The 10,936-nt window shown below is 47.9% G+C and overlaps 3 protein-coding genes across 3 annotated transcripts; all 3 read right to left on the reverse strand.

Moving 5' to 3' along the window:
* Window positions 1–337: 337 nt before the first annotated feature.
* LOC136357221 (uncharacterized) lies at window positions 338–3,234 on the reverse strand. Its single transcript, XM_066312183.1, has 7 exons — window positions 3,105–3,234; window positions 2,610–3,020; window positions 2,218–2,516; window positions 1,883–2,141; window positions 1,505–1,790; window positions 1,283–1,414; window positions 338–1,219 (listed from the first exon to the last, which is right to left on the reverse strand). Exons 1-7 carry the CDS (start codon window positions 3,189–3,191, stop codon window positions 930–932), a joined length of 1,764 nt encoding a protein of 587 aa, XP_066168280.1. The 5' UTR covers window positions 3,192–3,234; the 3' UTR covers window positions 338–929.
* A 7-nt stretch (window positions 3,235–3,241) lies between these two features.
* Window positions 3,242–6,054, reverse strand: LOC136357220 (uncharacterized). The gene is made up of 2 exons (XM_066312182.1): window positions 3,547–6,054; window positions 3,242–3,474 (listed from the first exon to the last, which is right to left on the reverse strand). Exon 1 carries the CDS (start codon window positions 6,012–6,014, stop codon window positions 3,990–3,992), a length of 2,025 nt encoding a protein of 674 aa, XP_066168279.1. The 5' UTR covers window positions 6,015–6,054; the 3' UTR covers window positions 3,242–3,474; window positions 3,547–3,989.
* A 3,858-nt stretch (window positions 6,055–9,912) lies between these two features.
* LOC4342927 (uncharacterized) lies at window positions 9,913–10,630 on the reverse strand. The gene has a single exon (XM_015790904.3). The coding sequence runs from the start codon at window positions 10,494–10,496 to the stop codon at window positions 10,146–10,148; it is 351 nt and encodes a 116-aa protein (XP_015646390.1). The 5' UTR covers window positions 10,497–10,630; the 3' UTR covers window positions 9,913–10,145.
* Window positions 10,631–10,936: the final 306 nt, after the last annotated feature.

The following is a 10,936-nucleotide window of genomic DNA, read 5'->3' on the forward strand; positions in this document are numbered from 1 at the left end:
GCGGGGGGCCGCCTGCAAATGGGCGGCGAGGGGGGGCATGGAAATTTGCAGGCGGCCCCCTTGCCGCCCTCCGCGAGGGCGATTTTGCACTGTGCGGGGGCCCGCCTGCAAATGGGCGGCGAGGGGGCATGGAATTTTGCAGGCGGCCCCCTTGCCGCCCTGGGGGAGGGCGATTTTGTACTGTGCTCTATATTTTTTTTATATAAATATCAATAGTTATCAAATCTTTTTATATTGAAAACTATACAAGATTAAAATCTCCAAGATTGGTAAAATACAATTTTATTATTTTTTAGGGCATATTTGGAATGTTACCGTACAAATATTTTGTTAATGCCAAAATATAAGCAAGTTTTGGCACTACCAAATATTTGGTAAGGTAAAATTGCATTTGATCATATTTGGTTTGCTGCCAAAATGTAAAATTGTAGTGAAGAATGTTGTACATAATCTCAATTCTAGATTACGTATTACCAATTAATAGGCTTCCATTTTCGTGTGTGGTGTGGTAGTGGGAAAGAAGATATGAAGAGGTTGCCTTCAGATTGTCAATTATATAGCGTCGTTTTCACTGCAATATATGTGAACTCAATGAGATACATTATTCATTAGATGTGACAAGACGATCACGCGTGGGCGTGATTCACTTTATGTCAACAGGCAGCGCCGAAAGTTGATAGTGATAACTCGAGCTGCCGCTTTTCATGTGTGCTGTTGTGGACTGTGCGCGCTACTGGATATGGCACTACCGTGAAGCGCCGAAAGTGTGTTGTTGTGAGCATAAGTTGTTCAAGCACCATACGAATGAAAAGAACTACGTAGACGAGACAAACACAAGTAGTACTGCAGTAGTAATAGCAAAAGTAGTACTGCTTTACAAGTTTGTAAGCCAAAAGAAACGGTCACATAAGGACTGAAGAGGTAGAACACTACTGACGAGGCCTCTTACCCCTGTCCCTCCTACCCTGCGCCCTAATGTGCCCCTGGGAGTACGTGAGTCGGTCCGGGGGTACGGCACGGCCAACCCGTCCTGCCTGTACAGGTGTGACCTCTGGCTGCTCCTGAGTGTGCGCCTCTGGAGCTCCTCCAAGCTGAGAGGAGCCTAGTACGTCCTGGTGGTCTGCACCGTGCAAGTCGTCGTCGTAGAACTGGCTAGTAGGACCAGTCCTACCGGCGTGAGACGAAGAGGCCCCAGTACCGAAGATCCCGGCTGCAAATCCTGCTGGACAAGGACCATCAGTTTCGTATAGGTATTTAACAGTATTAATAAAAAGTAAAGTACCGTGTGGGCGAGGGATCGACGCTCCGTGAGAGGAAGAGCTGGCGAACGCGCCTGAAGAGGTGGCGAACGCCCCTGCGGAGCTCGCGGAAGCGCCGGTCGTGCCTGCGAACGCGCTCGAAGGCATACGAGGTCCTGCGATGAGGAAACGTGCAGTTAAAACATGGTGACACATTCGTGCAAAAGCTGAAACAAAAATGAACTAATATCTGGGCTGAACTGTACCGTGCGAAACCGGTGCTGTAGGTCGCACTGCTCCGAAGCTAGGGGCGCTCGAAGACAAACGAGGTCCTGCTCCGACGGTAGGACCGCGAGGCCGTGGGTGTACCGGACCAGCTGGAGGTACGACGTCCACGGCGCTGCGACAGGAGAAGACGCGCATGACCGCACGCATCTTCTCCTGCATCCGGTCGAAGGTCGACCTCTGCTCAACGTCAGTCAAGTGCAAACCTCTGTTCAACCTCACCTGGACTGCGGTGATATCGGCACTGATATCCCGTGCCGCATCAGCCTATGCAAGATGGAAATAAAAAATTCAGTAGTTGTCCTATATTATGCAAGATAAATGACATAATTGTTGGAAGTAATACAAATTGGACGTACCGCCACGAAGTAGTCTCGGTCACGGTGCGTGGGATACGCGTCCGTGACAGCGGCAACGTGCGGCTCTGGGGCGTCTGGAGTGAAGGTCACACGCGCACGAGTGCGAGGAAGGTACCAGCGAAGGTAGTCACGGTAGTTCTCCTCCGTGTGTGGGAAGAGCTCGTTGATCACCTCCTCTGTAGCTAACACCCAGTCGTCAACGTACTGCTGTACACGTGGAGCCCAAAGTGCGCCTGCTAGCTGTCCCCGTCGAGTCAACCTGTGAAGAGAGGTAAATTGTATGGCTCGATGATGTAATTATCATAAAAATTTAGAAATGAACAATCCGAACTCACGAGTGGTCGGCAGGGGGGACGGTCGGCTGCACGTTGCCGGGAAACACCTGCCTAAGTCCGAACTGTCTCATCACACGCTGCGGCCAGTGAGGCTCAACGAAAATGTCGAACACCATCGGCAGGATGGTGAGCCAGTAAGCCTGGTCGCGTGTGCACAAGGACGAAAGTCCTAGTGGTGCTCTCGCAGCGACGGCCTCTTCTGTGTACGGCTCCCAGATGACGTCGCTCGGCTGGAGACGGTCAAACTCGAACACGAAGTCCGGGTAACCACGTCTCACCTGGACGTGAGCGTAACGACGCTGCAATAAACATGATCGGAATTAGACATGTTATGTGAAGGAAAAAAAAAGAAGAGGACTGATAAACTTATAACGCAGCGAAGTTGCACTAACCCCACGTCGACACCAGTAAGTCCCCATCGTGGGACCGTCCTCTGGCCACTGCGCGCTGCGACCAACCCCGTAGGGTGCGCTGTCCACCACTGGTCGCCCTATGGCAAACCTCTCGGCTGCCCAAAGCTGAAGCAACATAGGACAGCCAGCGATGATCGCTCCCGCGTCAGTCTTCGTGCACGCCTCACAGAGGGCACGGTACGTGGCTGCTAGCACGGCAGAACCCCAGCTCCACTGCGGCACGTCCTGTGGCTGAGCATCCGCGATGGACCGTGCGTAGTGGACCAGCCGGAAGTCCACAGCGTGCCCGTGGGTGCTAGTGAACATCACCCACCCGAACAACCACAACAGGTACGCCTCAAGGGAGCGTCGGACCGAGTAATCATCAGCGTCAGGGTGCAGAAGGTCCGCCTACAGTTAAGAATGAAATGTTAGTACAAAACACTGATCCGGTCGCAAATAAGCACGTATGATAATAACAACTTATTTACTTACAGTGAACTGGAGCAACCAAGCCTTGCTAGGCCCGACTGTAGAGTACGGAGGAAGGGTGGTGGTCGGTCCTAGGTGTGGAAGGCGCATCACCTGCTCGAAGCGCGCAGTGATATCCTCCTTCCACCCAAAAACACCGTCGATGGGACCAACTGGTGCTCCCGCCAGCGGTAGCCCGAGCAGGTACGACACGTCCTGCAGTGTCGGAGCCATCTCCCCACAGGGAAGGTGGAACGTGTGCGTCTCAGGTCTCCAGCGGTCTACAAGAGCGGCAAGGAGTGACCGGTCTGCATCCCACCGCTTCGCTGGGTCACGGTCGTCCGCCGCCGCCTCAACAAGCCTACAAAGTGGTAGAAGGCCTGCCGCACGCAACCTGTATAGAGCAAACTTCAAACATAAGTATAAAACAAAGCAAAGTTGAGTTGAAATGTGAACATACGCGTACCAAGGAACGTGACGGGGGTCGACACGCAACCACTCGCGCGACGTGCGTGGACGGAAGGTGCCGAGCTGTGCACCCTCGACTGCTGACAGGAACGAGCGGTGGTTCCTGTCAATCCCACGGTTCAACAGCGCCGGTGTGTCGTACGCCATACCTGCATCAAATAGGTTGATCAGAAACATATAAATAATTAGTTCAACATAAGTAATAAATGTTCATAAGCGAATTACTAACACATATTAAACAAGAGTACAAACAAACAAAAGTGTTTAGTCCGAACACTCATCACGATAACATTATGATACAACACCGAATAGTTCGCAATACTACTAGTACAACAATAGTCGGAGGTACTCATTACAACAAGATTGAATTGAAATTACACGATAGAAGTATTTAGTCCGAACACTCATTACATCATTTTATTTCCTAAATCGAAAGCATTGTTACACCATGGAATCGCCTGCTGCGCGACGACGCCTTGGCCTTGCGCGCCTGCTTGTTGTTCCTTCACCAGGTGGTCGCCTACCATCACTTGCCTGTCCAGATGGACTAGCATCTGCGCCGCTTGGAACTTCTGCATTCTTCGGGCATGTCTTGTAAGTATGGCCGCGCAGATCACACTTGCTGCAGCGTAAAGTCCTCCCACCTGCTTCTGACTCATCCATATCATTTCTGATGCGTCTAGTTTGGCGTCGACCCTTTTTCACCCTAAACTTAGATGGATCTGGAATATAAAAAACTTGGGCACTCAGCGTTGTGTAAGATCCTGAGATCCCGAACCCATATATCTCCTCACTCCATGTATGAAAGATTGCTTCTTTCCTGAAATAATTTGAGACGTACACATTGGGAGATATGCCACAATCACCGGCAGCAGCAAGAACGTGTGAGCAAGGAAGGTGATGAAGCTTCGGCTTCATACAACTGCAGGTACATCCACCATCCGCCTTCAAGACACATTCCTGCACGGCTTGCTTGCGATAGATACCACGCCTGCTCCTATCAACACACATTATTTCATACCGATGCACTTGTGTGCCTTGAGCAACAACTCTATGTCTCCGTGCCTTTTTGATTTTATCTTCCATGTACTTTGTCACTACGTTGCCAAACACTATGTTGTTATCGGCCATGGACGGACCAATTTTCTTGTATCGATCCCTAAAGTAGGCTTGCGTGCCGTGAAGGATGAATTCAACAATAGCAACCAATGGAAGTACCCGAACTCCTCGCATTACCCAGTTGTACACCTCTGCCAAATTGGTTGTCATTATGCCATACCGAGATCCATCGGTGTCGAACAATAGAGCCCACTTCTCCTTAGGCTCATTCTCAATCCACTGAGAGAAATTTCTGATGGCCGACCCTGACCTCCTTCTCATTGTTGGTGGGTCATCAAGTAATGCACCAAGAGGTATGGGAGGCTCGTCACCTTCAACTTGTGGTCTGCGAGATTGCTCATCTGTTTGCTTCGTTGTCAACTCATCCAACTTGTCCCACAACTCATTAAATTTCTTCTCTTGGTTCTGTGCACAGAGCCTCTTAAAGAGCTCCATAAGATGCTTGTTCTTGAATTGCTTGTAGAAATTTGCACCCATGTGACGCATGCACCACCGACTCCGAACATCAGGCCACTTAGCTGGAAGTCCCTTCTCATCCCAACCGTTCTGCAAGTAGTCAATAGCCCGCAACATACCCGCATGACGATCATGTATAAGGCAAACGTTGGGCCTCATACGCACCACTGCAATGTGCACTCTCTCTAGGAACCAGTACCAGCTTTCAGTGTTCTCACTCTCTACAAATGCAAAAGCCATAGGTAGAACCTGGTTGTTCCCATCACACCCAATTGCTGTCAATATCTGACCTCGGTATTTACCTGTCATAAAAGTTCCATCTATGCATAGAACAGGTCGACAATGCACAAAAGCATTGATGCAAGCACCCAATGAGAAAAAGGCTCTTTGCAGCACACTCTTTGTTCTATCTTCAACCGATGTAAATGTATGTAGGTCATAGTAAGTATTATTATTCCTCTGGGCAATGGTGGCTAACAAACGAGGCAAATTATCATAAGAAGCTTCAAATGTGCCATACCTCATCTCAATGATCTTTTGTTTGGCTCTCCAGGCCTTTGCATAGCTTATGGTGTACTTGAATTTGTTCTCGATGTGCCTAATAATTGATTTTGGTTCAAAGCCAATGTTACCAACAACACTGCTGTACATCTCACTTGCCACAAAAGCTGAAGTGATGTTTCGGTGATACTTCTCCACCCCTTGTAAGTAGCACTTGTGCTCGGTCACAATGCTAACTTTCCAATAATCATTCCATTTACCCTTATATGCATGGACACGCCACGGACAATCTTCCTTCATGCACCTCACTTCATACACATAATTTGTTGACTTGACCACCCTAAACTCTCTCTGCAATGAAACTGCCCAATGCTTCACCGCCTCCTTCATCTCATCCTTATGAGCATACCTTGCACCCTCAATTACCTCGTACTCCTTATACTCCCAGGGTACATGATCACCCTCTAATATAACAAGACCAGAGAAGTCCTCATTTGCCCAATCAGTGGCCATTACATCACCTTCCTCATCGGATGATGCGTCGTCCTCCGCTTGCTCATTATCCGAATCTTCCCTCTCCATTTCATCAACAATTATACCAACTCTCTCCCCCTCATCCGCCATGCCCATGGCCTGCTCCTCCCTTGGTTGATTTTCCTCATTTTGCATCGATGGTCCAACAACATCCCCTGCATTGCTAGGACCCTCCACATCTTCGGTTTGCATTGAAACATTTGTATCTTTCTCTTGTACCGACACAAATATAACGAGGGGCCATGACCATTCAAAAGCCATTTCCACATACCGTCTCCAAGCAGCAGTGCTGTCCATCGGCATTAGTTCCCAAAAATAACCTTCTATTGCACGACTCACTACAACAGATACTGACATTGTGTAGACTTCTTGGTCTATTCTAAATCCTCTCAACAACCAACTATAAATTGACTGAAATGTTCTCTCCGCAGGCCTATCGATGCCCTTAGATGTCATTACAAAATCTGACAGATCAACACCATCTGGACCAAATCTAATATTTCCTTCACCGTGAACTATCTGAAATGTGACCTTACTTGACATTGTGCCTGATGAAAACAATAACTGCGTTAACCTCGCATTTCTGTACTACGCCCTAAGTTACATTCTCTACAATATTGTTCTCTAAATTTCTAAAAGTAGGTTACATTCTCCAGATCAAACTAAACTACATCTTACAATTAACACTACTGTCTATGTCTCAATTCATACTATTATATTCTATGCTCTGGATCTACACATATGTGCTGTGTGCTACAGATCTGCTAAAATATATGGAACTAAAACTAAAACGCAACATATGTACTGAAACGTAATATATTAGTACAAATGCAAAAGATGTATGGGAGCATACGTGTGATGAAGTGAGCGAACCAGCAGGGCTTCGCCGCTCCCCTTCTGCTGCCCTCCCCTCTCTCTCTCTCTTTCGTTTTTTTTGGATTTTTAGTGAATATAATGAAATTTCATAGGGGAGGGGCTGGGCTTTATAGGGGGGAGGCAAAAATCGCCCTCCCCCAGGGCGGCAAGGGGGCCGCCTGCAAAATTCCATGCCCCCTCGCCGCCCATTTGCAGGCGGCCCCCCGCACAGTGCAAAATCGCCCTCGCGGAGGGCGGCAAGGGGACCGCCTGCAAATTTCCATGCCCCCCCTCGCCGCCCATTTGCAGGCGGCCCCCCGCACAGTACAAAATCGCCCTCGCGGAGGGCGGCAAGGGGGCCGCCTGCAAATTTCGTTGACGGCCGTCGCCCGAGAGCGAACGGCCGTCTGCCACGTCATTTTCGCCGCCCTCTGGGAGGGCGATTTTTAAAAATCGCCCTCCCAGAGGGCGGTAGGCGACTATTTCCGTCAATTTTCAAAATGGAAAATTATTTTTGTAAAACTTTTAATAAGAAAAATTATAAATAAAAAAAATTCCTCGAATATACACGCGCTAGTCGCTACGGCTTGCTCCATCTCCTCTTTCGGCCTGGATTTGCTGCCTCGTTTGGGCTTCATTAGGCCCGTTTGGTGAGTGGGCCAGGCCCACGCTATTTTTCAAGGTGCTTTTGCCAAGGTCACATTGTTTACTTCCTCTTTGTCTTAGAATTGAGGGTCCTTTGATTTGGAGAAAAAATATATGAATTTTGGAGAATTTCAATACTATAAGAAAATTTCCTATGAAGGCCTTTGAAATAGAGGATTGAAGCCTATGTAATCCTTTGAAATTCCTATGGAATGGACAATTTAGCAAGAGCTCCAACCTCTTGGAAATTTCCCTTTAAGTCTATCTCTCTTATTCAATTCCTGTGTTTTTCTTGTGGTCCAATCAAACGATCATTCATTTGTTTTTCCTGTATTTTATAATTCTCTGTTTTGTACTTTCATTTATATTAGAATCCTATGTTTTTCCTATTCCTCCATTTTTGTATTCCTGCCACTACTGGAGAATGCATCTTTTGATGGGTTGAGAAAAACCCACAATAGTCCCTGTTCCAATAAGAACTGAGACAAAAAATACTCTTTAGTCCGGGTTTAAAAGTGTAAGGGGACTTTATGATCTTTAGTCCCGGTTGGTATTATCGACTAGGACTAAAGATCATTGTTCAAAAAGCTGTCAGGCCCCCATTACCTACCAACCGGGACTAAATACCGGAACCGCCTCGATCTCCTATCACGCCTCGTCCTTATGTAGTACTACTAGTACACCAACACTCCTCCTCCTAACTATCCTCCACACACTCCTCCTCCCCCCCTCCCCTGCTCCCTTCCCCTCTCGATCTGAGCTAGGCAGCGGCGGTGGGTAGCGGGCGATGGTAGCGCACGAAGGGGAGGCGGCGGGCGGCGGCGGTGCCCTTCCCTCTGCCGGATCCGGCAGAGGAGAGGAGGCAGGCGGCGGGCGGTGGGCGGTAGGCAGCGGCGGGCGGGCGGGAGGCAGCGGCGGTGCCCTCCCTTCTGCCGGATCCAGTGGGAGGGGCGACGACAGGCGGCGGCGGGCAGCGATTGTGGGAGGCAGTGAGCGGCGGCGGCGATGCCTTCCCCAGCAATGAAGATTTTTCATGAATTTGTTTGATTTTTTTGTGAAATTGTTTAGTAAATAATCTGTGGATTTGTGATGTATGTGTGGATTTGTGGAGTATGTGTGAATTTGTGATGTTAATTATACGTAAATTTGTGATGTCAATGTTCGATTTTGTGACGTTGATTTATGTGATTTTGGTGTGAAATCAATATGCAAAGAATAATAAAAAAGAAAAGGAGTAGAATAGGGATTAGAGAGCCCGGCGTTATCCTCTTTTGTTCCAGTTGGTAACTTTCCTGGTTGGTAACACTAACCGGGAATAAAGATCCATCTTTACTCTCGGATATTTTAACTAGGAAGATGTGCATCTTTAGTCTTGGATTCGTGGTCCCGGTTGGGGATACCGACCGGGAGTGATGCCCCTTTCTCCAGCAGTGTGCGATTTGAAGGAGTCCGTAATCATTTTTTTCCCCAGCAGTTTGTCCCAAAATAAGCTCATTTCTGAGCAACCATTGAATCGGATTTTGTGTAACTAGAGGATAAATGCGTCTGGAGTAGACAAAGAGAGAATTATTTGCATTGGGACTTGATAAAGTGGAAACATTCTGGTCAGTGACGTAGTCAGGATTTTTTCGGTGGGTAGTCCTAGTTAGGGGTGTTAGTGACTAGCACCCGAATCTACTTATAGCATACTCTTAGTCCTAGTTCACCATAGCAAAATAACACTTAATTAAATTGTATATATAAGTACACCTTAAATTGTATATACAAGTACGAAGTTAGTGAAAATGTAGCAATAAATTCTTATATCATCCATAATCGACCAACTTAACAAGAAAGTTTCAGGATTGACAGGATTAGGATAGGAGTCTGCAATCTTCTTTGCTTGAGTTTCATGACTCCAGAAGAGTGAAGCAATATCCTTATTCATCTCCATGTTCTACAAATGCTACAAACTACAATAGCAGCAAACAAATAAAATTCCATTCACTGATTCACAAATCAAATTCATAGATTCACTCATTCATAGCTCACGACTCAATGATTTACTTACCTTAAAGGGGGCAAGGGGCAACCAACATGTAGATCAACTAGGGTCAGGGCCGCCACGCATCTCGTTCAAAAGCATGAGAGCAGAATAAAAAAGGGTGCAACAATGATAGAACATTGTTGGAAGACGAGTTTTACACATATATGTGTAATACTATTGAAATTACATGCAATTCTTTTTCCTAGAATTTTTTGTGACAGTTATCAGTTGGCGGGCACGATGTATTAGTCAAAACTTGCATGCACACATAATACATTCCCAGCACATCATGCATTCTTCAGCTAAGGTAACTAAAAAGGAAAAAAAAAACAGAGGACATGCATATAATAAAGCTACAGAAATGTCAGCATAAATTCGAATCCTTTTTAACCGCGCATGCACACTCACACTACGGTTTAATTTCCATTTAGATGCATGCCATCTCACGGACACACACACATTTAGAATGCAAAGACGCCGGCGACAGCGGCCATGACAGCGGCGGCAAGTAGGGTCGTGGGTGTAGAAGAAGCGGTGGCACCAGCGGAGCTAGGGGGCGCGTTGGCCGGGAGCTCCGGCTCAGGTTCGGTCATGGTGGTGCCGATGGGCGAGCCCAAGGGCGCAGCTTCCATGTCCTCCAGGGCGTCGTCGGCGATGGGCCCGTCGGCGCCCTCGTACGAGCCGAGCGGGGTGTCCGCCACGGGAATCAGGATGCTCGGCTTGGACGACGACTCCTCCGACGAGGAGGCGGACACGGCGGCCGCGAGCACGCTGGCGAGGAGGAGGACGAGGAGCAGGAGTGATCTCGCCATGGCGCGCGACGTCTCTCGCAGCGCGCGCGCCCAAGAGGATGTGTTTCCGTTCGGCGTGGGAGATGAAATTAGCTAGGAGCACGTGAGATCGAGATAAATTTGGGCAAGACTGATGGAGATATGCACGTCGCTAAGTATATATCTGCATGCATGCGTGAATGCGTGGACATGGTGGGGGTTTGAGAGGAAAATGGGTGGTGGCGAGATGACCCTAACCGCCTAACGTGAGTGGTGGAGGTATAAGGAGGCCGAGGTGTTATTGGCTCAGGTCCTAGGCATAACTATAAAAGTGTGATAAAGATGGCGAGCTTTTAAAAGTTGTATGTCGTAATCTTAAAACAATGGTTATGCAATTGTTTGCTAATTTTGGATGGAGATTTATAAATAGAATTCAATAATTGTGTACTCCTTATATTGGATTGGTAGTATTTAGTTTGTTT

The sequence above is a fragment of the Oryza sativa genome, chromosome 7 (assembly GCF_034140825.1).
Source record: "Oryza sativa Japonica Group chromosome 7, ASM3414082v1".
In the NCBI taxonomy this organism is placed as follows: Eukaryota; Viridiplantae; Streptophyta; class Magnoliopsida; order Poales; family Poaceae; genus Oryza; species Oryza sativa.